The sequence below is a fragment of the Penicillium arizonense genome (genome assembly GCF_001773325.1).
Source record: "Penicillium arizonense strain CBS 141311 chromosome Unknown PENARI_contig020, whole genome shotgun sequence".
NCBI classification, from domain to species: Eukaryota; Fungi; Ascomycota; class Eurotiomycetes; order Eurotiales; family Aspergillaceae; genus Penicillium; species Penicillium arizonense.
In genome coordinates, this window is record NW_019173297.1 from 60,821 (window position 1) to 87,589 (window position 26,769).

General features: G+C 49.4%; 8 protein-coding genes across 8 annotated transcripts; 3 read left to right on the forward strand and 5 right to left on the reverse strand.

The window, feature by feature from the left end:
• Nucleotides 1-441: 441 nt before the first annotated feature.
• PENARI_c020G04380 (type I polyketide synthase) lies at nucleotides 442-8,833 on the forward strand (the record flags this gene model as incomplete). Its single annotated transcript, XM_022634988.1, has 17 exons — nucleotides 442-912; nucleotides 961-1,130; nucleotides 1,189-1,702; nucleotides 1,752-1,875; nucleotides 1,929-2,041; nucleotides 2,100-2,544; nucleotides 2,595-2,747; nucleotides 2,804-3,097; nucleotides 3,179-5,349; nucleotides 5,401-5,497; nucleotides 5,562-5,587; nucleotides 5,649-6,494; nucleotides 6,551-6,832; nucleotides 6,891-6,965; nucleotides 7,015-7,355; nucleotides 7,417-7,894; nucleotides 7,952-8,833. The coding sequence occupies 17 exons, from the start codon at nucleotides 442-444 to the stop codon at nucleotides 8,831-8,833; spliced, it is 7,482 nt and encodes a 2,493-aa protein (XP_022485021.1).
• A 472-nt stretch (nucleotides 8,834-9,305) lies between these two features.
• Nucleotides 9,306-10,251, reverse strand: PENARI_c020G05905 (sucrase/ferredoxin-like domain-containing protein; the record flags this gene model as incomplete). The annotated part of the gene is made up of 2 exons (XM_022635013.1): nucleotides 9,306-9,914; nucleotides 9,970-10,251. The coding sequence occupies 2 exons, from the start codon at nucleotides 10,249-10,251 to the stop codon at nucleotides 9,306-9,308; spliced, it is 891 nt and encodes a 296-aa protein (XP_022485195.1).
• Nucleotides 10,252-10,451: 200 nt separating this feature from the next.
• Nucleotides 10,452-11,667, reverse strand: PENARI_c020G09538 (uncharacterized protein; the record flags this gene model as incomplete). Its single annotated transcript, XM_022635076.1, has 4 exons — nucleotides 10,452-10,945; nucleotides 11,004-11,318; nucleotides 11,380-11,585; nucleotides 11,651-11,667. 4 exons carry the CDS (start codon nucleotides 11,665-11,667, stop codon nucleotides 10,452-10,454), a joined length of 1,032 nt encoding a protein of 343 aa, XP_022485219.1.
• Nucleotides 11,668-12,354: 687 nt separating this feature from the next.
• PENARI_c020G08068 (putative C6 transcription factor) lies at nucleotides 12,355-15,078 on the forward strand (the record flags this gene model as incomplete). The annotated part of the gene is made up of 5 exons (XM_022635052.1): nucleotides 12,355-13,086; nucleotides 13,162-14,440; nucleotides 14,486-14,805; nucleotides 14,855-14,944; nucleotides 15,004-15,078. The coding sequence occupies 5 exons, from the start codon at nucleotides 12,355-12,357 to the stop codon at nucleotides 15,076-15,078; spliced, it is 2,496 nt and encodes an 831-aa protein (XP_022485088.1).
• A 1,238-nt stretch (nucleotides 15,079-16,316) lies between these two features.
• Nucleotides 16,317-17,527, forward strand: PENARI_c020G03028 (uncharacterized protein; the record flags this gene model as incomplete). Its single annotated transcript, XM_022634973.1, has 2 exons — nucleotides 16,317-17,327; nucleotides 17,384-17,527. The coding sequence occupies 2 exons, from the start codon at nucleotides 16,317-16,319 to the stop codon at nucleotides 17,525-17,527; spliced, it is 1,155 nt and encodes a 384-aa protein (XP_022485209.1).
• A 295-nt stretch (nucleotides 17,528-17,822) lies between these two features.
• PENARI_c020G04121 (SDR family NAD(P)-dependent oxidoreductase) lies at nucleotides 17,823-18,683 on the reverse strand (the record flags this gene model as incomplete). The annotated part of the gene is made up of 2 exons (XM_022634984.1): nucleotides 17,823-18,012; nucleotides 18,109-18,683. 2 exons carry the CDS (start codon nucleotides 18,681-18,683, stop codon nucleotides 17,823-17,825), a joined length of 765 nt encoding a protein of 254 aa, XP_022485036.1.
• A 1,673-nt stretch (nucleotides 18,684-20,356) lies between these two features.
• On the reverse strand, nucleotides 20,357-21,958 carry PENARI_c020G04126 (uncharacterized protein; the record flags this gene model as incomplete). Its single annotated transcript, XM_022634985.1, has 4 exons — nucleotides 20,357-20,692; nucleotides 20,748-21,116; nucleotides 21,171-21,768; nucleotides 21,828-21,958. 4 exons carry the CDS (start codon nucleotides 21,956-21,958, stop codon nucleotides 20,357-20,359), a joined length of 1,434 nt encoding a protein of 477 aa, XP_022485035.1.
• A 528-nt stretch (nucleotides 21,959-22,486) lies between these two features.
• PENARI_c020G03030 (bifunctional cytochrome P450/NADPH--P450 reductase) lies at nucleotides 22,487-25,951 on the reverse strand (the record flags this gene model as incomplete). Its single annotated transcript, XM_022634974.1, has 3 exons — nucleotides 22,487-25,461; nucleotides 25,521-25,766; nucleotides 25,831-25,951. 3 exons carry the CDS (start codon nucleotides 25,949-25,951, stop codon nucleotides 22,487-22,489), a joined length of 3,342 nt encoding a protein of 1,113 aa, XP_022485105.1.
• Between the last annotated feature and the right edge of the window lie 818 nt (nucleotides 25,952-26,769).

Sequence of the window (26,769 nt, forward strand, 5' to 3'; positions counted from 1 at the left end):
AAAACAATATAATCGAGGATTTAGCTGACGGGAAGTCGTCTCACATTCATGTGATGCAGCAACTGCAGTCTGCAGGCGCTCATCACTTTGCACTGCATACTTACGAGGCGCAGCAAATAAAGCAACTCCCTATCGTTGTGGTGTTCGGAAGAAAGTAAAGTTTTGCTCGGATGCATGAGTTCGTGTAATGCAAGCCGAGGGGTGGTGGTATGGGCCCGAATACGAGACAGACAATTCTTTGTATTTTTCGTATTGACTATTACTCTGATATTCTTTTCGAAATGGAAGGATCAGCCAGCAACAATGTAGCCCCATTAATCCATAGCGCTAGCCTGTTGTCGAAGATATAAGACCTGCAAGGGAACTGGAACTGATGCAGCAGCGGTAGGCTTTGAAATTATCTGTCTAGTCCACCACATTCACGTTCGGAAAATCGTTAAAATGCCACCAGCCGCCTTAGAGCTTCAAATCTCTCCCAGCGAGGTACTCGACGAAAAGGTGATCCAAGAACCCGAGACCCTTTGTATCGATTGTACGCACGATGACAATATGGGGAACTCATTATTGTCAGAAGAGAGGGTCGGCCACAAAGAGTTCGAACCGATTGCGATTGTGGGTATGGCAATGAGACTTCCAGGCGGAATTAAGTCGGACAGAGAATTCTGGGAATTTCTTCTGAACAAGAAGGATGGATTATGTCGTGTCCCAGAAACCCGCTATAATGTGGATAGCTTTTATCACGAAACAATGCCTCATGCTGTCAAGACAAAACATGGGTATTTCTTGCAAGATGACCCGGCACACTTTGATGCCAGCTTCTTTGACATCGGCACCACCGAAGCAAGTCGATTGGATCCCCAACAGCGTCTACTTCTGGAGGTAATCTGGGAGTGTATGGAAGGTGCTGGCCAGGTAATCAAATCCTAGTTTAATTATGATATAAAGCCTAACAGATGCTAGGTTGGATGGCGTGGAAGAGATATCGGTTGCTACGTTGGCGTTTTTGGTGAAGACTGGCTTGACCTGAAGAGCAAAGACAGCCAGAATATAGACCGTGCTCATGTTTTGGGAACTGGAAACTTTGCCTTGTCAAACCGAATCTCCTACGAGTTTGATTTGACTGGGCCAAGGTGAGCTAGTAAAGGCGATTTAACATGTAAATTGCTACAACTAATCCACAATGCCTAGCATGACCTTGTCTACAGGATGCTCATCCTCTTTGGTAGGGCTACACGAAGCCTGTACCGCGATTCAGGCGGGGGACTGCTCCTCTGCCCTTGTGGCAGGTACAAACCTGATCCTGACGCCAACGATGACTACTAATATGTCTGATAACATGGTTCTCGCACCGGACGGGATTTGCAAGACATTTGATGCCGCAGCAGATGGATACGGTCGAGGTGAGGCAATCAATGCTATCTATATCAAATCCCTCAAATCAGCTTTGCGTGATAGTGATCCTATCCGCGCGGTCATCCGATCCACCGCAAAAAATTGTGATGGTCGGACACCCAGTATTACCACGCCAGGATCAGCAACCCAAAAGAGTCTGATTCAGAAGGCATACCAGATTGCGAGAATCAGCAAGATCACAGACACACCTTTCTTTGAATGCCACGGCACAGGTACTACGGTGGGAGATACAGCGGAGGTTTCTGTTGTCGCGGAGCTGTTCGGAGATCACCAAACTTTCATTGGATCTGTCAGTAATCAGGAACCACATTGACATCAATCACTGATATGTTGTACAGGTAAAACCAAACATTGGTCACGGTGAAGGTGCCTCCGGCATCTCGAGTATCATCAAAAGTGTTCTTGCTCTTGAACACAGCATCATTCCACCCAATATACACTTCAATGAGCCGAACCCAAAAAGTAAGGGTCGTTACATTGATCCTTGTTCATTCCATTCTAACAAATATACACAGTCCCATTCAAAGATGCTCAATTGATAGTGCCGGTTGAGCAAACGCCTTGGCCGACTGACCGAAAGAAGAGAGTCAGTGTTAATTGTTTTGGAATCGGAGGATCCAATGCTCATGTGAGCTATTCAAACTACCACTGACTGAAGAAAGAACAAATGGCTGAAGTTTGACTAGGTTATTCTTGACTCAGCTGCGTCTTTTCCACGCGATCAGGGACATGAAGAGTATATTCTAAGCAAAAGCGTGCCTATGCCTATGATACTATCAGCTGCTAGCCCAGAGGCGTTACGCCAGAGAGTTAAGGATGTTAAAGGATATATGGAAGGCTGTTCATCTATGCAAGGCCTCGCTTACAATCTTGCAGTTCGACGGGAAATGCTACCCTACCGGACAGTCCTAATTGGAAGAAACGATAACGTGGTTGAGGGATTGGATGTCCAACAATTTCAAGCTTCCTCAGAAGTCCCGAAGTTACACTTCGTTTTCACTGGCCAAGGAGCACAATGGGCGGGCATGGGCAAAGACCTTCTTGAGACATACGAAGATTTCTTGGCTGATATCAAAGCAATGGATGAAACCCTTCAAAGGTTGCCGGATTCTCCGCAGTGGACCATTCAAGGTGAGCTAGCCGAAACTTTTATATTTAAATATATGTGCTAATCTAGACAGAGGAGCTATCATGTGTCGGGAATATCTCGAGGATCAACGAAGCCGAGCTGTCCCAGCCGCTCTGCACAGCAGTCCAGATTGGCATCGTGAATCTGCTTTCTTCAATAGGGGTTGTGGCGACGACTGTAGTGGGTCATTCCAGTGGAGAAATTGGTACGAACCATCGAGAACATTATATCCTATTATTGTGGTGCTAACAATGGCCGCAGCCGCAGCATACGCCGCAGGGGCCATCAGTGCCGACACGGCAATCATCCTAGCTTTCTATCGTGGACAAGTTACGAAGAAGAGTCGACCGGGCGCAATGGCAGCTGTTGGGATGTCATCTAAAGACATCCAAAAGTACCTGAAAGAGAATGTTGTTGTGGCTTGTGAAAACAGTCAACAAAGTATCACGCTTTCAGGAGACCCTGATGGAATTGAGCATGCTATTGAGCGAATCCATGCCGATTACCCTGATGCATTTTGTCGACGACTCAAGGTCAACGTTGCCTATCACTCCGGTGAGACTTTTTTTATTCCCCCTTTTCACATGTTCTATCTAGGAAATGGTGCGAGGACCAAAAAAGACTGATCTGATATAGATCACATGCGCGATCTAGGTCAAATGTATGAGGACGCGATCACCCCATATCTCCATTCACAAGGATCCATGCTGGACCTGTACTCGAGTGTGTCCAAAAAGAAAGTCAGTGAGGCATCTGACTTGAATGCATCATACTGGCGTCAAAATTTGGAGTCGCCAGTTCTCTTCTCAACGGCCGTAGATATGATCCTCCGAGACCACAAGAATGTCGCCGTTTTTCTGGAGATTGGTCCTCACTCGACATTATCTGGCCCTCTTCGTCAAATCTTTGAGGCGAATAATAGAAAACAGTCGATTTATCTACCTTGCATTGTGAGAGGAGAGAGTCCAGCTGATCGCCTCACGGCATCCATAGCCTCAATTTATTGTCTCGGCCTTCCTTCCAATCTACCTCAAACCTTTGGAACCGGGAGAGTTCTTACCGACATTCCCGCCTATCCATGGCAACATGATCAGAGACTCTGGTGCGAAACTAGAGCCACAGAGCGATGGAGATTGAGGTCTTTCCCAAATCACGAACTACTGGGATCTAGGCTGTTTGGTTCTAGTGACGAGCAGCCTACATGGAGAAACATTCTCAACACTCACGATGTGCCATGGCTGCTTGACCATAAGCTCTTTAAAGATATTGTCTTCCCAGGAGCTGCTTATATCACAATGGCTGGAGAAGCCATACGCCAAATGACGGGATCTCAAAGTTACAGTATTCAGAACTTGTTTTTGAAGACCCCTTTATTTCTTTACGAAGCCCGCGAAACGGAAATTATTACTAGCTTGAGGCCCGTCAAACTGACTGACGTGGTCGATTCTGACTTCTTTGAGTTTACAATCTCGGCTTTTGACGGCCAGCATTTCGTTAAACACTGCGAAGGCCAAGTTCGCGAAGGCTGTGAGTTCTTACCTGACACCGAAGAGATCAAGCCATTTAGTCGAAGCGTCTCCTATTCATCGTGGTACGACTACATGGCAGAACTAGGACTGAGGTATGGTCCGCGTTTCCGAGGTCTTCGACAGATCACAACAGACCCTGTTCGTAAGATAGCAAGTGGCGTGGTGACAGACTGTGAGCTGCACGAAAGTCAATATTCTCTGCATCCAATTGTCATTGATGAGGCATTGCAATTGCTCGGTGTTGCGGCCTGTAGAGGCCTTTCACGCGTGGTCACAAAGCTTTGTGTTCCTGCCTACTTCGAAAGCATTTACGTGTCAGGTGGCGCCCCAAAGAGAGACCTGGAAGAAAGCTCAGAATGCGACAATCAGATTAAGCTGCTTGCTACAACCCATGGAGAGTCAGGCAACACTTTGACCGGGAATTCAGTAGCGACAGCTCATGGGGAATTGGTCCTGAGCATACAAGGCGGCGTCTTTTTTGCACTCGATGAGAACACGGAAGAGCTAGAGATCCCATTAGGAAGCCATGTAGAGTGGGCACCAGATGTTGATCTTCTTTCCTCGCAAGACTTGCTGAAGTTCGATCCGGTTCCTGATGATTCGCCTCTCCTCGCTCAAATGTCAACCCTCGCCCTTCTATACACGGAAGAGGAGGTTCGTAGACTTCAAGCCGGAGCTCCACACCTTCACAAATATCAGAAGCGTCTCACCAAAGTGACCAAGAACATCATGGATGGTCATTATCCTGCTGTTCCTGAAGCCCAGCATTGGGCTAGCTTAGGCCAGCTTGAGAGGCGGAAGATCTTTGAGGAGCTCAAAAAACTACCCACCATTGAAATTTACAGCGTAGCTGTGGCCGACATGATAGAGAGGGTAATGAAAAACGCCGCTGACATTGTTGAAAATAAGATATCTCAGCTGGAGCTACTGCTGCAAGATTCGGGTCTGAAGAGCCTGTACGAGTCAGCAAGCCAGAAATTGGGCTGGCACATCTTGTTTCCCCATCTTAGACACTGCAATCCAAGAATGAGGATCCTTGAAATTGGTGCGGGTACCGGTGCTACTACTGCAGTAGCCCTAGAGCTGTTGCAAGAACCCAACGGCCTGCAAACATTCGCCTCCTACACCTTTACGGATATCTCACACGGTTTCTTGAAGTCTGCCGAGGACCGGTTTCAGGGTTTCCGCAACATAGCGTACAAGATCTTGGATATCAGCAAAGATCCACAAGACCAAGGCTTTGAACCGGCCAGCTTTGATCTCGTCATTGCTGCAAATGTTTGATACTCGTGAAAATCCCTATCTGATAAGTGCTAACAGCTTTTTTAGGTTCTTCATGTTGTCCCAGTGATACGCGAAGCGCTTGTGCATGTTAAAAAGCTCCTTGTTCCCGGCGGCCGTCTGCTAATGCAAGAATTATGCCCGGGTATGTGAGCTACTCGAGATTTTATCTATAAGGCACAAGACAAGCTAGACTAACAATTGAGAAGATTCACCTCATTATGACTTCATTCTGGTGTGTTGCTCAATAGTGGAGGCTTCCTTTTCTACAACTATTTCAACTGACCAAGCGTTAGGGGGCCCTTCCGGGTTGGTGGATTGGTGAGAATGACAACCGTCTAGAGCATCCTTATATCAATGGAGAGCGTTGGAATACTGAGCTACGCAACGCCGGTCTTACTGGCGTAGAAACAATCTGCTACGATGCAGAATTACCTTATCGCCAAGTTGCCAACATTCTTTCGAGAAAGCCCATCGACGACACCTACCAACGGACTGTCACACTTGTCTACGGAACAAGCCTTGGTAAATGGGAAAACGATCTCGGAAAGCAGCTTGTGGATCTAGACTTCAACGTGACCTGGCTACGACTAGGAGAAGGAGTTCCGAAAAGTGGCGATGTCATTTCCCTCCTCGATCTGGAGGGCCCCTTCCTTGATGACCTTTCGGATGAAAATTTCAGAATTCTGAAAGAGTTTCTGATGGAGTGTGCATCTTTAAGAGTATTTTGGTTGATGCCAATGGCGCAGACATTGTGTGTGGATCCTAGATATGGGCTTGTCTTGGGATTCGGTCGTTCCTTGCGAAAGGAGCTGATTCCCCAGTTCATAACGATTGAGATTGATATTTTTGACAGCCGGTCAATCATCTGTATTCTACAGATTCTGCAAAAGCCTACCAACAAGGATTCCCTCCCTGAACTGGAATATACCCTGACAAAAGGAACTGCACATATCAGTCGATTCAAGTGGGCTTCCATATCCGACTATACTGCGAAGTTGGTGGATCCTAACGCCCCAAGGATGATTTCAATGGACTCATCACACGCCTTGGACTCATTTCAGTGGATCACATGCATCGAAGCACCGTTGGGAACAGGGGATGTGGAGGTTGATATTGCCTATACTGGGTTAAACTTTCGAGTATGATTCTTTGGTAGTGGATTCAATACAGACTCCAAGGCTAATTGATTTCATAGGATATCATGCTTGCTCTAGGTCTTTTTGGCGAGAAAGAAAGCTTGGGCTATGAAGCAAGTGGGGTCATCCGTCGAATTGGACCTGGCGTGGAGGCATTCCAGGTTGGCGACAAGGTAGCACTCATGGGGGATGGACTTCTTAGGACACGACGAGTTGTTAGTGGTAATTACTGTGTCAAGATTCCAGCAGGTTTATCTTTGGAGGATGCGGCCACCATGCTTACTGTGTTTGCGACGGCGATATATTCGTTAATTCATGTCGGCTGTATTAGCAAGGGCAAGGTATGCTACTTCTTAAAGTATTAAGATCCGCCGTGGCTCTTCGCTGACACCATATCAGACTGTTTTGATTCATTCTGCCTGCGGCGGAGTGGGATTGGCCTCCATTCAAATTTGCAAGCTGGTGGGCGCCGAGGTGTGTCAAGCCTTTCTCTTTTACTTGCACGAGTTATTGACAAACTTAGATCTTCGCCACGGTCGGCAGTGAGGAAAAGATAAAATATCTGCAAACAGAACTCCAAATTCCGAGAAACCGAATCTTTGATTCCCATAGCACGGAATTTCTGCCTCGGTTAATGGAAGAGACGGATGGTCGAGGAGTTGACGTGGTGCTCAATTCGTTGGCAGGAAAGCTCTTGCATGCATCGTGGCAATGCGTGGCCCCTTTTGGAAAGATGATCGAGCTGGGGAAACGCGATTTCCTAGGCCATGGCAAACTTGATATGGCTACATTTGGAAAGAACCGGGCATTTTTCGGAGTTGACCTGCATCAAATGGGCACAGACGCACCTGAGCTTATTCTAAGGTTTGTTGGCATCCAACCTCCCATACGTTGAAAATTGACGGGCTAATTCACGTCTACTAAGTCTGATTTCTCAGTTCTCGGACTGGGCGCGGGATGGAAAAGTGAAACCGATCAGACCTGTGACGGTTTACGATGCCGATCAAATATCTGAGGCGTTTAGATTCATGCAGCAGGGCGTTCACATGGGGAAGATCCTCATAAAAATGCCCCCGTGCTCTTCAGACTTGCCGGCGAATCCTTCAATCAAACCATTCTCCCTATCATCTACCAAGGCATACCTCCTCGCTGGTGGCCTTGGGGGCTTGGGGAGGTGTGTGTCAAATTGGATGGTTGAGCAAGGAGCCAGGCATTTGATCTTCCTCTCCCGGTCTGGTGGCCGATCGGATGAGCACAAAGCTTTCGTTCGGGAGTTGCAAACTCAAGGATGTGAGGCCCTTATCATTGCTGGAGATATTTGCAACCTCGCGGATGTCAAACAAGCAGCTTCCTGTTCTGCATGGCCGATTGGGGGTGTTCTTCAACTCTCCATGGTTCTCCGAGTAAGACCTTCATTCACATCGTATCCCGGAAATCGGCCAAACTGATCACAAATATAGGACCAAGGGTTTGTCAATATGACACATGAGGAATGGAAAACTGTCATTGATCCCAAGGTAACTGGCACCTGGAACCTCCACCAGGTTTTTAAAGATTCTTCCCTTGACTTTTTTGTCATGTTCAGCTCTCTTGTGGGCTTGGCTGGAAATACGGGCCAGACCAATTACTCGGCGGCAAATACTTTCCTGGATTCCTTTGTCCAGTACCGTCGAAGCCATGGTCTACCCGCCTCTGTCCTTGATCTCGGTGCCATGGGTGATGTTGGGTTTGTGAGTCAGGACAAAAGGCTTAGGGACAGATTGGAGGCATCATCTTTCATTATTCTGAGAGAGAAGAATCTGATGGATGGACTCAAGATTTCCATGCAAGCGGAGGCAAATGCTCGACCGGACAATGGCAACCCAGTTTCCAATCTGTTTGCGATCGGTCTTGGGAGCAAGCGCACAAATCACCATACAGTTATCCCACTGTACAATTACGATAACCGATTCAGCTTCTACGCAAACTACGAGGCAGCAGAAAAAAAGACCGAAACAGACAAGACCGATGAGTTACGAACTTTTTTCGCCAATGTGGAGAGACATCCAGAGCTATTGGATGACTCCGAGACAGAGCTTCGAATCATGGGAGAGCTGGGCAAGTCAATCTATTCATACAAGGGACAGGAGCGGGAGTTGACAGATGAGGAGATGTCGGCAATTGTCATTGACTCCTTAATTTCCATCGAAATCAGGAATTGGTTCCGGCGAAAATTGTCCCTGGAAATTACTCTGACCGAGATCTCTCGTGCCGGTAATGTAGGCGCGTTGAGCGAGTTGACTGTTGCAAAACTGAAGGCCAGGCACCAGCAGAAGGAAGAAACACTTGAGGGTGCGGCGTGATGAACGATTTGATCTTGGTTCTCTACAACAGTCATCGAATATATTTTTCTAATCTTATAAATCAGAGACATCTTGTGCCTTGCTGAATTTGAAATCATTTAAAGTATTTGGTGATGGCCAAACTGAGGAGCGAAGCCTCGGAAGATTTCGTGGCTGGCCTAAAAACACGCCGTGAAACCATAGAGACGCGTGTAGACCATTTGAATTAGTTGTATCAGGCCTCTATCTGATACCCTCGTTTCCTGTGGTATTCTATATTGATGTCTCCGGGATGGCTAAAAGGGTCGCCCTTCTTTAGAATCTGAGTTAGAGGGAAATAAGATCTGATTTGAGCGTTGTGAAGGAGTGAATTGCCACATGGAGATTTGCATCTATTTTCCTTCTCTAAAAGCGCACCTGGGATATCAGATTCGCCATATTAATCAAGAATGTTGAAAGGGAAAAAGTAACTAGCAAGTACTCCACTCAGAAATCACCAACTCGTCAATCCACGGGCTCGATCGAAACCCCCTCGAAGCTGTGAGTCGGGGTGTACAATCTTCCCCTGGAGTAGAGTGTACTTGACAATCCCCTCACAATGCTCCGGCCGCACCCTTGCCAGCCAAATCATCTGCTGATCTTTCTTCCGGTAGATAAGGACATTTGCCGAGAACTTGTGTCCACCGACATGCGACACAAAGAATATCCCAACGCCTCCAGGTCGCGAATCATCGGCGTCGCGGTCTAGGCCCAGTGGACGAAGATGTCGCTCCAACTCGCGCTTGATTAAGGGTGCTGTAATTCCGCATCGTGCGTCTCGTCGCCGGTGTGAGCATAGAAGTACCACGTAATCCAGATTGCAATGTCGAGAGCTGATTCCAGCTACAGGGGACACTGTACTAGCATCGGTGTCCTTTTCATCGACCCGATCCTGAGTGATGGGATGATCGATGAATCGACTCATCACTTCTGGTACATCGGCTTGGGTGATACCGTCGACGAATGTGAATGATGGTAGAATTAGAACAGAGGTGGCTTTGTCGGGTCCCTCTGCTGTGTCGTGGTCTGGGGCATTGAGATTTGATGCTGAGACCATTATGCGCTGTGATGAGATTTAGTGAAACAATCTTTCCAAATTGTTTAAAGGTCAACCTTACACCGTGCTCTGATTTTGTCTGATCAAATGCCTCCATCAAGCTGCCTTTTTCCTGCTCAACTTTCTCTTTCCAGTCCGATTGCCCGGTCGCCACAAGAACGTGTGAATGGAAGGACTTGATCTGGCCATATAGCGGCCTTGAAGTCTCGACCTTGACTTTTGACGGATATTGCACTGTACAGTCGGCGCAGTCTTTCAAGCAGTCCGGTCCGTCCGCCTCGGGGTCCACTGTCGGAAAGATGTACTCGTTGGCGCGACCTAGAGAGAACCAGGAGCGCAACATTGTGTGAAGATTAAATTGTTACAAGAATGAAATTTAGAAAGGTGAAAGCGGACGTAGTTGCCTGATATACTCCAGCTTCACTATCTCCGAGATCTGACAGGCCGAGTTGGGGACTGAAAAAGCCGAACTCCGGACTCGGAGAATTCACTTCCTTTCTTCCTTTCAACCGCTCGGCTTGAGAGGATTTGCAAGTGGATGCTCTATAAAATACTGTGTTGCATCAGATCCCACTCTCCCTTAACAATATCCCGCAGTTCAGCCTCCAGACTCGGCCGCGTCGGCGTCCAGCCCAACAGCTTACGCGCGCGAATAGCCCGACACCGAACATTCAGCCCCCAACTAGCAGCCTCAAACCCGGCCTGATCTCTTGCCTGCTGAATATCCAATGTTTCCTCCTCAGCACTCGATATAAAGCCTTCTTCAAGTGCAACCCGTGCAACTGACCTCGCCAGATCACCCCAGCAATGCTCCCCATTTTCCGCAAGGACATATGAACTAGGTCCCCACAAGAGCTCATTCCCCTCCAGCGCGCCCTTGACAAACAAGAGAAACAGATCCGTCAAGTCATGAATATGAACATTAGTGCCCATGGACTCGCCCGCACCAATGATAGGAACTTTACCTCGTTTGAGGGTCGTCCGCGCTAGCTCATAGACCTGTCTACTACGCTGCGAACAGGGTCCACGGCCAACACCTAAAGGCTTGTTAGCACCGACCCACGTAACTATCCCCAGTCGGGCTGGATTCCATACCGTAAACAGTAACAGGTGAGATAATAGCCGCACGCAATACATCTGCATGGTCTGCCGCAGCCTCGAGCACGATCTTGTCTACGTCTCGGTGGAATGCATAGTCGGGGATAGAGACGATCTCTTTGACGCCATCCCAATCATCAAAGATCTTTGCCCGTTTCAGACCGTATGTTTTCTCGTCTTCGTCGATATAGCTGAAGATACCTGCTCCGCTGGTGTGCAGCCAATATGCGGGTCGTTCTGGGGTATGGCCTTGGATGATGCCTGCGGCTATGGACTTCGCGGCTGGGAGGTTGTCTGCTGCGTCAGCGGAGTCTGTGGTTTGGTTTGTTAGTCGGGTCTATATGTGGGATCGCGGCGTAGATAATTGGCTCACGGATGATGATATCTGCATTGGCGCTCTCCTGCTGTAGAATGGCGCGGTCGTTTAGATCGCCGTATACTATCTGTACTTGCGGATATTGGGCTTGGATTTGTTTCCCTTTCTCCTCGATGCGTACTAGTACTCGGTATGTGAAGGTGGGATATTGGAGGATGAGCTGGGATAAGACATCACCGCCGATGTATCCTGTTACGCCTGTGCTGTTTGGTTCATCAACTTTGGCTCGAGGTGATGTGGCTCCTATGCATGTAGAGAAGCAACTCACATGAAGACTTTTGACATTTTACTAGTAGTAGATCAGATACTGGATCCTTTCGAACGGCACAAACTTGCTTATGGACTGGAAAATAGCATGGCTCCTTTTAAAATCTCCCAATACCTTCCCCTCACTCAAGGAATATATATTCCGCTTCAGTACATTACTAATGCAATTTGATGCCCACCTAGGCACCTTCACAGCTCGACATCACGGCTATAAGACTGATCTTATGCCCCCGGGGTATTCGATCTGAATATTTTCAATCCGATTTCGGGACAAGCAGATCGGCATTATCCTTGCGTGGCGATGATCATAGAATGGGCCTTTTTTCATCGACCAAGACCGAGAAAATGCTGCAAGGGATTTCTTGGTGAACCATGCCAAGCAATAATTGTACCTGCTATTAATGCTTAATTCCTGAAATTTTCTTGGAGTATATATGCGAAGCGCGAGACCATGGAATCTGGCCATGAATTAGTGAGACTGCAACTCTGACAATTCATATAGTTGTATCAATATCTCTTAATATGCATGCATTCATGAGAGACATCACTATAGCAGGTGAAGCGAAACACGACAAACAGAAAGAAAGATGTGCCGGGCGTACTTTCCGCATTTGGAAGAGCGGGGCCGGGGCACGCGTCGACCTCGGACAACTTCTCTCGGGCGTAAGTTGTATATCCTCACCATATTGAATATTGAACAGAACGATGGATGTTCAAGATGTGAATGTCCCAGAACGAGTCCGCAAGCGCCGTCGTCGCACAATGGCGTGCACGCAATGTCGTACTCGCAAACTACGCTGTGATCGCGAGTATCCCACCTGCAGCCGGTGCTTGAAGAGCAGGACTCCGAACAAGTGCACGTACGAGGATGGCTTCCTCTGGCAGCAGCCTACCACCGTGGCAACAACCTCATTTGCTTCCGACCGAGGGCCCACCATGATTCCCCGAGCTGACCATACCCCTCTCGACACCCCAGACTCGGGGATAGCGACGGGGTCAGCTCGGACGGAGCCACCACAGGCCAATGACCCCAGCTCGGGCGCTGTATCGCATCATATGCAGCCTATTAATCATCATCCGCATCCTCCGCACCATCATGATCATCCATCACATGCTCTGGCGCCTCATTTTAGAGGAAAACCGTATGGTAAGGACCGCAAGGAGCGAGGCTTTTTGGAGACGGTTCTTGGTGCACCCAAGGCTGCTGTGAACCAGGAACCGTATGTGAATACGGGTTTGTTGCAACGTCCGAAGCGATCCGCTCCTGAGCCTGATTTGCAGTCGTCGCGGGTCGATGATGATCATGTTTATGAAGAGGAAGAGGACGCATTGACTCCATCGCATCAGCTCGATCTTTCTCCTCGGATTATGATGAGAGGTCGTGAAACAAGGACTCGCTTTAGTGGATCGGGCATTTTGGCCAACCTTGTAGCGCAGGTCGGTTCCCTTTGGTTCATTCAGCTGCCAAAGATAGGTTACTTCGCGGTATCCTGACACTGACTTTCCGTATAGTTCCCTGATATCCGATCCTTTGCAGAGGAGATCAAGCTATCCAACCCGATTCTTTCACAACTCCGACCTGACTTGGAGAGAGTGAAGCGAGGACTATGGAAGCGCATTCCACTCAACACACCGTTCCCCGATCCTACTACAGAGTCACTCATCGGCTTGCTGCCCTCGCGCGGTGTGGTGGATGAGCTAATTGGTTTGTATCTTACCTATATCGAGTCAACTCACCGTGTTCTTCACGTCCCATCCTTCTTACGAGAAGTGGACGAGTTCTGGGCTTTGCTAGACACCCCGGGTGCCGTTTCCCCTGCCTTCGCAGCCCAGCTTCTGTTAGTTCTTGCCTGCGCATGGAACCTCGCCGACCCTAGTGGTCTGCAGTCAAAGAACGTGGCCGAACTCAAGTGCTACACCGCTGTAAATTGGGTTTTACATGCCGAAAAATGGATAGAGAACCTCCACACCAAGCGCCCGGAAATTGTTTCGATGCGCCTGTCCATCTTGTTGATCTTGGCACGGAACATCTACGGAATGAAGCGCAGCCAATCCTGGCTTGCCATTGGAACTCTAGTGAAACAGGCAATGATGGCAGGATACCACCGCGATCCAAGCCGATATACACGTATCTCAATATTCAACAAAGAGATGAGACGTCGAATCTGGACTACGATCGTGGAACTCGATCTGCAAATTGCTCTCGATCGGGGCATGCCGCCTTCTGTGCAGAGTTTCGACTACGATGCGTCTCCAGCCTTGAATATCCATGATGATGAGCTCCACGAAAACACGACTGAGGTGCCACAGAGTCGTCCGTTGGGCGAACCCACTGACATGTCGTTCCAAGCCATTCTAAGTCGATCACTTTCTCTCCGTCTGCAAGCCTGCTCTCTAATGCACTCTCCGCGAATCAGCTGTCGATATGAGGACATACAGCGTCTAGACTGGGAACTCAATCGACATCTTTCTCGCATCCCCGCATGGGTCACAACTGAACCGAACGATCTAGTGACTCAACACAAAGTGACCTTGTGGAAATCTTTGATCGAGACAAAGCTAGCTCAGACACTACTCTCGGTTCACACACCTTTCGCCATTGAGGCCCGGCGGGAAGCGCTCTTTGCGCCTTCAGCGCGGTCTCGTATGGATGCTGCAACCAGGATATTATCCACTCAGCGACGTCTTCACGAGACGTCACGACCGCTTTCACTTTGTATGTTTGGTGAATGGACTCTTCACGCCTACATTTCTGTCTGCCAACTTTTGCATTCGACAGAGTCCGACAACAGTAAGTTCCTCTATTCAATTTATGGACCGCGACTCATTTCATTAGGCGCTCCCTTCTCTCCAACATCCTCAACATCCCTCCTTCAATCCCTACCCGGTCTCCCTGAATCACTCCTTACCCTAGTCGAAACGGCACTGGTCTCCCTCGAGGCACGATCGTTGCTGGTGACGAAAGGCGCAAAAGACTACTTCTTCTTTTCGACAATCGTCGCGCTCGTCAAAGCCCGACTGTGGCCCGCCCAGGCAATCATGTACAAACAGCAGGTAGTAGAGCGAGTCCTCTCATTTACGCAGACTCTGTTCTCGCGACACGCCAGCTGCGAACACCTAGGAGCACCGGGTATGGGTAATTTTAAGACCAATCAGGTATGTCAGCATTGCTATATCAGCCCGACTTCAACTGACCCGATCGCAGGTGGCTGCGTTCACAGCGACCCCAGGCATGGTACCTGTCATGCCGGCAGACTTTGAAGGGATGCTCCCACCGCCCCATCTGGGTGTGACGGTAAGCTGCAGGTTCTCTTTAATCATAGCATATTCGACACTGACTCGTATTCCACTCAGCCGCCCGGTGATTTCGATCCTTTCTTAGATGTGTTTGACTGGGAGGATTTAACAGGCATGACGTTCCCCTGTTGATTGAGTATAATAACAGGCTAGGGGACTCTGCAAAAACAATGTATAGTAAAGTCATTCTATATCAGCGATGCTATGGTTATATTTCCAAGCCCATATTCAAAACGCAGCGTAACCCCTGTCAATCAATAACTTGGCAATGGTCAGTTGCGTCATCCCAAATATCTGCCGCGGGTGCCCAGGTGTCGTGATTGCAATTCCTAATCTTATACGTCGACAGACCCAGTCAGGTCCACCCTGAGATCATAATTGGAGAGATCAATGTAAGGGTCCGGCCCCGAGGTACAGCGGGAACAAAGCGGCAAAAACGGGAAGCGAGGCTTATCAGGGTGCCTTATTTACCTGCATCGCAACGGGGAGCCTTGTTGGGGCTATTTCCTCTAGCTCTTGCAGTATTTTTAGCGACCTAGCACTGTCATCGTGGAGATCCTATCGGGGGCAATCCTTGGGCCTTTGTTGGGGCTATTTTCTCTACAGTACAGTAGCTCTTGCGGTACGGAGTATTTTTAGCGACCTTGCACTTTTAGCATGAGAAGCCTGACTCTCAATCGGGGGGCGACGCTGGGGGCCGTATGGGGGCGACTTCAATACTTCTTTTGAACCGAGGAGGTTTTGATCGCTTAAGGTGACTTGTTTCTGTCGGCTATTGTGGTAACATGCGTTGGACTTTGCCTCCCCGCCTCCCCGCATATGAAAGTGTCAGTTAAAAGAGCAAAGATAAACAGTTCACCAGCGTTTACGTCGCCAATCAGCGACCGCGGACGGTGGACCGTGTCTTTGCGACAGGCTGTGCTAGACCCCGGGTGGGTCATGGTACCTGAGAATACATTGACGTAGGCAGGTAATAGGCGTGTAATCAAGTACCTCTCCGTACTATGGCGCCAACAAATATAGCAGCCTGGAGCCCCTAAAACACTTGGCTTCGATTTTAGATTCTGACCCTGCGCATCGGGGGCGGTGTTTTTCTTTCATTTTCATTCTTTATTCTCATTTTTCCTTGCAGGCTGCATATAAACCATGTGCTAATCCCTCACTTCAGGTTCTGTTATTCTCCATTCTCCCGCTATTCTTCCGACTCTCATCCCCTATTCTCCGCAGCAAACTATCTAAAAAGTAGCACAGGCATGTGCAAGTCAACCCGATAACTACCACCAACTCCCCGGCCAAGGTCAATTGACCTCCAAACAACACATTGCATCGCGCCCGGAATCAACACTCCATTGTACATAAAATCTGCCATCATGCATCACCTCCCCCTCTTATTATCACTATTACTCGCGATCGCAGCCCCACTAGCATGGGCCGCCCCAGCATCCCATCAACTGGGCCAGCTATCACAAATATACGACACAACAGACAAACTGCCCCTCCCAAATGAAGGCAACCTCCAAGTCCACGACCCAAACATTATCCTCCACGATGAGCACTACTACCTCTTCAAAGGCGGCATCAACATCCCAATCTTCAAATCCGGAAACATGTCCGGGCCCTGGGAAAAGATCGGCACAGTTCTAGATGGCGACAGCATAATCCACAAAGGCAACCGCTCCCGCCCCTGGGCACCAACAACAATCGAACGCAACGGGAAGTTCTACTGCTATTACACTCTCAGCTCGAGGGGTTCGCGGAACAGCGCCATCGGTATCGCAACCACGACTACCCTCGACGGCAGTGCGTGGACTGATCACGGCGTTTTAATCAACACGGAAAAAGGACCAGGTTCGGATGTGTATCCGTACACGATCACGAATGCAATTGATGCATCTTTCATTGTTGATCAGGTTTCCGGCCAGGCATACCTCAACTACGGCAGTTTCTGGCATGATATCTGGCAAGTGCCGTTATCTGATGATCTGCTTTCTGTTAAGGATGCTGGGAAGCCGGATGCGGTGCAGTTGACGTTTATCCCGCGGAAGAAGCACAAGCCTGAGGAGGGGTCTTGGATGAGTTACCGGGACGGCTGGTACTATGCTTGGTTTAGTCATGGGAAGTGTTGTAATTTTGATGGTGTGTTTCCGGATCGCGGGGATGAGTATAGTATTCGGGTTGGGAGATCGAAGAATGTCCGGGGTCCGTTTGCAGATCGCGATGGGAAGCTTCTGCGAGAAGGGGGTGGTGAGGTTGTTTATGGGTCGAATCATGGGGTTGTTTATGCTCCTGGTGGGTTGGGGGTGCTTCCTGCGAGTAATGAGTCTACGCGGGATATTCTTTACTATCATTATTTGAATACCACTATTGGGTTCAAGGATGGGGTGAGTTTTATTCTTTGGTTCCTGGTTTGGCCGGATATGACTAACTTTCCTTTTAGGAAGCTCGTCTTGGTTGGAATTACTTGGACTATGAAGATGGTTGGCCGGTTCCTGTCGAAGGCCAGGATGCTACGGCTACTAGTGCGGGCTCTATTCATGGGGTTACCAATTGGGATTATCTCCCGGTGGTACTGGGTGAGTAGTGCATCGTTTGGACTGTATGTCCTTTGCTCATATGTTCGTTCTAGCTTTGTGGCTGTATATGTGGCTATAGTGGTGGATCCTCTCTGCACCGGATAGAGACGTCTTTCATGTTTTGAGCAATTACACTGATAGATCATAGCGACGGCGTTGGGGCCTGTGAGTATCATGTCATGTTATTTAGCGAGCATGTTCTTTCTTTATATCAATGCATAGCACCTCATGAGTGTGATTTCAACTCTGCAAATTCCGTTTCACTCTCCATTGCAGCAATGCATACACGTCCCTCTCTCCTATTCATACATCCCATCCGCCATCCACACTCACAACCTGGCCAGTGGTGTAAGAAGCCGCATCACTGAGCAAGAAAACAACCGTCTGCGCAACCTCATCAGCAGTCCCGATGCGCGGAATCGCAGTCGGCGGAGGAGTAATGCCACCCTGAATCTCCTTGGCCATATCAAGCAAGGGCGTCTGAATAGAGCCACTAAAGAAAATCGATCAGTCACATCCACCAAACCAAACACCCCAACAACACACCAAGTAAACAAATAAAGGAGAGAAAAAGAAAAGAAAAACTCACGGCGCCACAGCATTAACCCGAATATCAGGCCCAACTTCCTTAGCAACAGACCTCGTCAACCCAACAACCCCATGCTTAGTAGTCGAATAAGCAGCATGCAACGCAAATCCCCTCAACCCCTGAATACTACTAGCATTAACAATACTCCCCTTCCCACCAGGCGCAGACTCCATAATCGCCCGCAATTCCGCCCGCAGACAATACATCAACCCGGTGACATTTACCCGCATCAACATATCCCACTCATCATCATCCTGGTCGATGAATTTGCCCGTGCCATGCGCTTTGCCTATCGTCCCAGCCATATTGGCCGCGCCGTCTAGTCGGCCGAAATGTGTGACTGTCGATGCGATCCAGTCTTTTACTGCGGCTGCGTTGCTGATATCCAGGGCTGTTGTTGTGATTTTTGCAGTGCTAGGCTTGGCTTCGAGGATTTGGAGGGCTGTTTCTAGCACTTTTGGGCTAAGGTCTGCTAGTGAGAGGTGTGCGCCTTGCGCGTGTAGTTGGCGTGCGACTGCTAGGCCGATGCCGCCCAGCCCGGTTACGGCGTAGACTTTGCCTTTGACGGAGTCCATTTCGGAGGTAGATGGATTGGTTTTGGAGGTTTTTTTGTGTAGAGGATGGAGGGATTGAAGGGTTTCAATTCTCTATGGGGGTCAGAGGGGTTCAGTGTTACAGTATGAATAATGACAGGTGGGATGCGTGGGGTCGGAGCTGCTCCGTGTCGAATGTATGGAGTGGCGGGTATATTGAAGGGCATTTTTATAGGCTAAATGTATTCTCCAAGTCCCTTACCCCGCGGGATAGTGATATTGGCATACTCCACACTCGGGTTTACTTTCCGAAATTGTGCAGAGTGTACAGAGTAGCCAATGCTTGATCCAAAGTATAGTCAAAATAAGAAGGGGATTATAGGTATCTTGCCAGCACTGATACAAACATAAAAATCAGCTCAGGTTAATCCTTGCTAAACGAAGAGCAAATTGGAAACGTTGGATGGTGCACAACTAACCAAGGTCAATAGCTAACAAAATCGGCAATTTACGTCTTTCTTGCACGCAATTTACATGTACTTCGTTCCGTCCCCAGAACATCCCGCTCAAGGCATCGCAGATCAAGCGGAGACTAGTAATGCAGGGTGCAAGATAAGCATTTAAGGAATGTAAGTATTAAGCATGCGCCCAGATCATAATGCCCGACATCAGCGCTGCACACACAGCAATTGAATTAAATAATACATATCGCCCAGTCAAATATAACCAGCTCCAAAACAATGCAAAGGGTATCTCAAAGTAAAAACAAAACTCCAAAACAACAAATCCCTTAATTTATACAAAAACCCCAGCCAAAAGCAAACCCCCAACAACAAAAGCCCCCCAAGAAATCCTACTCAGTCCAACACGTCCAGCACCAGATTTCTCGGTCCGGCTCCCATGCAAAATCTGATGCGCATTAAGACAATACATAACCCTCTGCGTTTCAGCAGACGAAAAAGAAGGACAGACAGCCGTACAAGGATCAGGATCCTCGAAAATCCACACACGAGTCGAACAGCACGATTGTAGAACCTCTCGCATATTCGTGCTCGGGTTTCGTTCTTGGTATAGTGGGACTTGGTTGTAGTAGTTGAGGTTGCTTGGGAGGGTGGGCATTGAGTCGCGTGCGTTGTAGCATTCTGGTGGTTGGATGAAAGTTGTGCCGTTTGAATTTGTCATTTTGGGGGTTGAGGGTTTGGTGGTGTGATTTAATTGTGAGAGCCGGATGATCCGGGTGGATGCGATGCGATCGATGGTGGTTTTGGTTGTTTGGTGGTTGGTGGGAGGGACAGTAGGCTTGAGTCGATCTCTGGAGGAATGTCCACTGGAGGAGAGAGAAAATTGCGAGTGAGGAAGGGATAATCAGGACGATCGAGACGAACACGAGATCGCCAAACGCGACCGAACCCTTTTTAAAGGGCGAAGCGTCGTGCCAAGGCGCTATGCTGGGGATATTGATTTGAGTGGGGACTGGCAAGCCCAACTCTTCAGCTGAAGGGGTTCAGGGCGGAAATGGTCATTATTGATTCGCTAGGTTCTCTTGTGGGTGCATTAGTCGCTTATTTTGTGGTCATTGGTGTCAGACTGAGACGGAAAGGGTTCGTCCATGCGTATAGTTTGTGTTCCCTTGCTTTAGTGTGTGATCTATGTGTAGGCTTATTTATGTACTGCTGCTTCAATGTAGGGCCAAATGTTCCCAAATATCTCACATCTTACAGTCGTGCTGCTTGATTAGCCTTACGCCACATCTTCTTCCTGCGTTCGTGGCCGGCATTGAAATCGTTCACCCATTTTTGGTCGAACCGAGGTAGGCGTCGTCCTGGCGTGCCAGCATGCGGTTCTCCCGCAAGGAGTCGGAGATCCTCGAAGTAGGCTTCAAAGTCAGGGTTGAGCACGGTGAACCCGGGACCATCGCTCTTCAGAGCAATGCGGTCAGTTTCCCATTTCTCCTGCTCTGCCACAGAGGGCAGAGTGGCCTTGCCAGCCAAAACACGGGCGGCAGCAACAGCTTGCCATTCAAAGACTTTGAAGGTCAGACCGGCGCCGACCTAAGAAACATTGTTAGAATTTTCAATCCAGGGGTTGTGGGGATCTGAAACTTACAGCCCCCACAAAGACCAGTGTCGGATCGTGTCTATAGAAGATATGCTGGTATAGATCTGGCACACGATTATTCCGAGTAGCCACCTGCGGCAGGAAAGGCAAAGTCCAGCTGAAGCCAGTTCCAAAAATGAGATGGTCAACTCCAGTCTCCGAGGTGCCATCTTCGAAATGCACGGTTTTGTCGCCGTTCTCGCTCGTGATATGCGAGATAGGTGCCCTCCGTTGAATCTTGGGATGCTGGAAAGCCTCATCACCGAAATACATGTTGTAACGACCTCGCACAACAGCAAGAACAGGAGTCTGCGCACTGTCAATCAAACTCACGGCAGTATCAGCCGCCGAGACAGACGCCCCGACAGTGATAACTTTCTGCAACACATCAGCAAGCTAGAACACAAAAAGGACACAAAATATCCAAATTACCTTGCCGTGATACTTCTCAGGTCCCCGATAATGCTTCGTATGCTCGACACTCCCAGGATACCTCGCGGCAAACTCCTTCAATCCAGGAATCGCCGGGATATAAGGAACAGCATAATGCCCCGAAGCAACAACAACAGCATCAAACTCCTCCTCCCACCAATAATCAGACTTCCCCCCTTCATCGCCATCACCAATCTCCGTCCTCCGCAACGTAAGGACCCACTTCCCATTCAAATCCTTAACAGCCCGCTCAACAGTAGTATCAAACTGCACGAGACTCTGATACCCCTTGACGGTAAAAAGATCCTCAACATACTTCCGAATAACAGAATGATGCCGGAAAGGTGTATCTTGACCATGCCGCTCAATAGACCACTGCGAGCGCACAGCCGGAATAGCTTCCTGCGAGAACGACATGGCACCCGCGTCCACGTTCGTCTCTAGTGCTGGGTACACGGGTGAATCCGTGAACCGGTCTTGAGAGACTACAGGTGTCCGGCATGGTAGTTTTGCCGGGATTTGGAGCGGTTTATCTGCTGTTCGGGCGGATAATCCGTCCAGGTCAAATTGCTGGGGTGGTTTATCGTCTCTTGAGACCCTGTTTCGTTTGTTAATGCATTGGTCCCCTGAATCCCGGTGTGATGTGAGTGAGCATACCAGCATCCGCCGGCTTTTTCTTGTCTGTCGAAGACGCGGATCACGTCGAATGCTTTTTCTTGTGCTAGTGCGTCCACTGCAATGGCACCTGCTGGGCCTGCGCCGATTATGGCTACGCTTTTGATTGCCATGGCGTATTGTATGTATAGGGTAATTGTAGTTTTAGGATCGAGGGTTGATTCCACTGTCGCTGAACTCCAGGAGGGCAATTCTTCTCGGCCGAGGATCAATATCTGAGGTGATGTTAGACTCTTGTCACGCCATCGCGCTTGTTTTTGAGCAAATCTGGACTGATAAGATCTATAGTGTGCACGGCGATCCTTGGAGTATATCAACTCACATTCTATATGCAGGTAAATGCTCAATCGTCTCTGGCGCTAGATTGTAAATACCGAAGCATTTTACGCTTGAAATTTATTCATCCAGTCCGGGGGTGCTTCGGCATTTGTTCCGTTGATTTAATTGGTTGATTTGGCTGAAGTTTTATAGTCACGTGGATGGTATGTGGGGAGTGCCAGGAACTGTATTCTGATTGGCTGCGGCTACATTTAGACCTTCGGCGAGGTATAAGTTTAACCTTGGCAAGGAGGATGATAGAGACATAATAAATTTAGAATATACGAGTGACATGCCATCAAATCACATCCAAACCCGCAAATCTAAGTAAAAACATCAGTAGCATACCGCTCCGCAGTCCTCAAGCGATCAAAGAACTTCTCAGCAGCCTCTTCATCCCCAAGCTCAGCATCAACAGGCGTCTCCCCCTTCTCCTTAAGCTCAGCAATCTTAGCAGCTCGCTTCTCAAGATACATCTCCTTACAAGCATCCCTCACAGCCCCACCAACTCCGGTACTGCCACAAACATAAATGCTCGCACCCTGCTCAAACAACTCAACCAACTCAACCCGGTCGTCAAGCATGAGGTCCTGCACATGCCGACCCTTGCTTCCATCTGTGGGACGACTATACGCCCACCGGACATCGACAGCACCGAGCTTCGCCCACTCAGCCAGTTCGGATGCGTGAATATCGTCCTGGCCCTGTGTACGGCAGCCGATGTATAGAATCGCTTTGGCGGGCTGGCCGTCGTGTAATTCATCTGAATTGGGTAAGCTGCGACGGCCGCGGATCTTCTCTGCTCGGTCCATTATGAATCCGCGGAATGGGGCCAGGCCGCTACCTGCACAGGCCATTATCATTGGGGTTTCGAGTGAGATGGGGGGTTTGAAGCCCGAGTGGGAGGGGCGCACGGTTATGTGGGCACGCTCGCCGACTTGGAGTTCTGAGAGGTAGTTTGATGCTACGCCGAGGTATTGTTCGATGGAATCTGTGCTTTCGGTTGTGGATGCTAGGGCTGGGGCGTTTAGTACGGAGAAGGTGATTGAGCATTCGGATGGGTTGGCGAGAGGTGAGGAGGAGATTGAGTATTGGCGCACGCGCATTGGTGGGAGCATGGCTAGGAAGTCGCCCATTGGGAGTTTGATGGCTGGGTGGCGCATTAGGAGGTCGAGGGGGCTGACACGCTTTTTGACGATTTCTTCTGTGAAGCGGCTTGGGCTCGAGGCGAGGTAGCGTAGTTCGGCTTGGGTTTCGGCGTCGATGGCTGCGTCGGCTAGCATGTTCAGGTCACGCTTTGAGGCGGGTTGGGAGAGCTCGACGTAGGTGGATAGCAGCTCGAAGGCTGAGATTGGGACGTCAATGGGGATGGAGGGTGGAGGGCTTGAGCTCTGCGAGGGCTTTTTCACGCAGAGCACGGCATCCCATGGGAGGTCGAATCGGCGGATTGCGCGGCGGACGACTTGGCTTGGATTCACTGGTAGGACGGCGAGGTAATCACCGCACTGGTAGGTCATGTCTGAGGGTAACTTGAAGCGCACCATGCGCTTTGTTGGGGCTTCGGGGTGTGTCAGAATCTGGTTCTCGACAATGAAGCCCTCTTCAAGCTGCAGGCCGAGGGTTGATGCCCGCATGCCCGAGCTGACCTCAACCTGCAATGATGACTTCGGCTTGGTGGACTTCTCAGGGCTATCACCGCCAAACTTAGCAGTGACAGCTGGCCAAAATGCAGCCTCACCCCAGCTGTCGAAATCAGTGAACATATCCGAATTGGCTGCATCGGCAAGACCAATCTCGCATAACCTGTTGGCACCGTTGTCCTTGACCAGCTGGTCAATGGACTTGGGAATGCGGTAGAAAGTGGAGGACCAGTCATGGTGTCCACAACCAAAGACCGCATAGTTGACACCATCCAGATCACTTCCCTTCAACTCACTCAACCACTGGAAGAAATGAGCCGCGTTATCCGGGGGCTGGCCTTCATATGAAGCAGAGATGAAAACAACCGGATCGCTCTTAGGAATGTTTTCCTTAGCGGAGTCGAGAGAGCTGACTTTGGCAGCATAACCATAGGCCGTGGCATCATCAGCCAATCTGCGGGCGAAGACCTCACAAGTACCTGTGTTGCTCCCGTACAGGATGTGCATAGGCTTCAGCTGGCCATCGACAGGTGCAGCAACCTTTGGCTTGCGATCCCGACTGCCAGCAGCAGTCTCTGTCGGCGCACCACCGAGAGCAATGCTGAGCTGGGTAGGATCAAGATCATGTCTCAGAGTCGCCTTCATCTGGAAGTCCTTAGGCTTGATGGTAAGTGTTTGCTTAATACGAAGGTCGTAGCTAGGGTTATCCAGTTCAAAGTTGAAGTTCTGGAGGAGCATAGCCACGATCAGGAGGACCTCTTGCCATGCAAATGGCCGTCCGATACACCCTCGCATTCCATTGCCAAATGGTTTCCATGCGTTCTTTGGTAGCTTGTCGAAGTGTTCATCAAGCATTCTCTCTGGCTTGAAGGAATCGGCGTCAGGGCCATAGACCTTTGGATCGCGTTGCATCTTGCCCAGCATGAGAGCAATGGTCTCGTCTGGGTGCAGGACATATTTCCCGCCTCCCAGTGTAACTGGATCCTCCTTGTTCTTATCTGGGTGGGGGTGGACTGCGATCATTGGGGCAGTTGGGTTCAGACGGAGAGTTTCACGCATCACAGCTGTGATGTATGGCAACTTCGACATGTCCTCGACAACAATCTTGCGTTTGCCGATAACTCGGTCAACTTCCTCCTGTGCCTTTTTGTAGGCACTGGGGTTCTTGAGGAGGTAGTAGAATAGGAACGACAGCATGCCGGACGTCGTCTCATGACCAGCAATCAAGAAAGTGATCATGTTATTCACAATCGAGTCATCACTCAAACCCTGACCAGTCTGCGGATCCCGTCCCAGAATGAGAGCGTTAAGAAGATCCTTCTTCTCAACCGGATTCTCCTTCCGGTTATCAACGAGCTCCTGTGCAAGGTTCCGCAGATACTCAATGTCCGTCCAGTACTTGTTGTTCTCACTAGTCGGCAAGCTATTAATCAAACCAGGCCGACGAGCGCGAGTTCCAGACCCAGCCAACAAGCCAACCATAGCCTCGACGAACGAGTGCATTTCATCGTGGTAGAATGAATTGAAGCGGGTACCCATTGCGCAGAGGGCAATGGAGTCCAGTGTTAGGCGGGTGAAGTCGTCCGTTACGCCGATAGGCGCGGTAGGGCCCTGGCGCGCCCATTTCATGACGAGTTGAGTGGCGATGTCGTACATTTCTATTCGAATGTGAGTTATACTTGCTCCCTTGGTTGCTTTCCACTTGGAATATACTCACCATCGAACATCCCCCGAATCATCAACGGACCAAACGCAGGAACGAGGACACGGTGAGCAACAGCCCAGTTCTCCTCGCCGGGATAGTTGGCCGTAAACAGACCATCGTGGACACCATTCCGGATCTCATGTAGACCAGCCGAAACAATCTTTGTGAATCGTTCCTCGTCGCATACTTCATCGACCAGCTCATGCGAGCTGATAAATACTCTGGGTTTGCCGAAGGTAGTCAATCGGAAGATGTGGCCTGCAAAATGAATATCAACCGAATTAGTCAATCCCTTTGGTTGTTGTAGGTTGATCTAGCATACCGTAGTTTTCGGCCAGTAGCTCGAAGCTGTTGGCAGGGACTTCGGGTTCGATGTCGTAGATGTTGCCCAAGATCGGGACGCCCCTTGGCCCCGGGATGGGAACCTCTTTCACGGAGCTCATAATATGTGGACTTGAAGATGAGATCAATGGGAGTCAAGCAGACGTGAAAGTTGGCGTGTAAGTGGATCAGATGGCGGGGCTGGGAGATCCCGTGCGACCAAATCCGGTGGCGTCGACGATTGCGATGTTGATAGATGGTGAAGGTGAAGCCCAAAGGTGATGTTGGTGAGAGGCAAATCGAGGAGGGAGAGTGTTTTCTTATAAGGTTCCACCTAGAGTTATAATCCAACCTCGGCATCCCACTTGATGTCACAACGTCAAATAAATCCCGTGTTTCACATTGTTCTGGAAACAGTTCCACCGTGGGTTAGGCGTGTCCGAAGGCCAATCATCGTTGTCGTATATTAATCGCGCCGAGAGCTAAACTTGGCAGTCAAGTGAAGCGAAAGTGTCGGTCGGATTTGACGTGAATCCCGAACTTATGAGCGGAGATTCGGCATAGATAATGAACACAATGCTCACATCTTGCTCACACAGTGCTATAAGGATCAGGAGCTCCGAAACCATCAGCCACGGAGCTGTACACAAATCTGGCCAACTCCGACCATATCGTCCATACATAAGGAGGGACTCGTGTCAAATTCTCCAGATGAGGTCATACTGCATGGATAGCCACCCTGAATATGTCTCTGAAAGTTGTGATACGCTAATCTTAGCACAAGCTGCATGAGGATAGGCAACCATCCCTTTTTGATCAAATCGCATTAAGGTGGCTGTGCTGGAAGAGTCAGTGAACGGTCATTCTTTGGCTGTTAAAGGATGTCGGATACTCATCGCCCCGACCTGGCAAGGCCCGCAAGGAATACAACCACACTGGA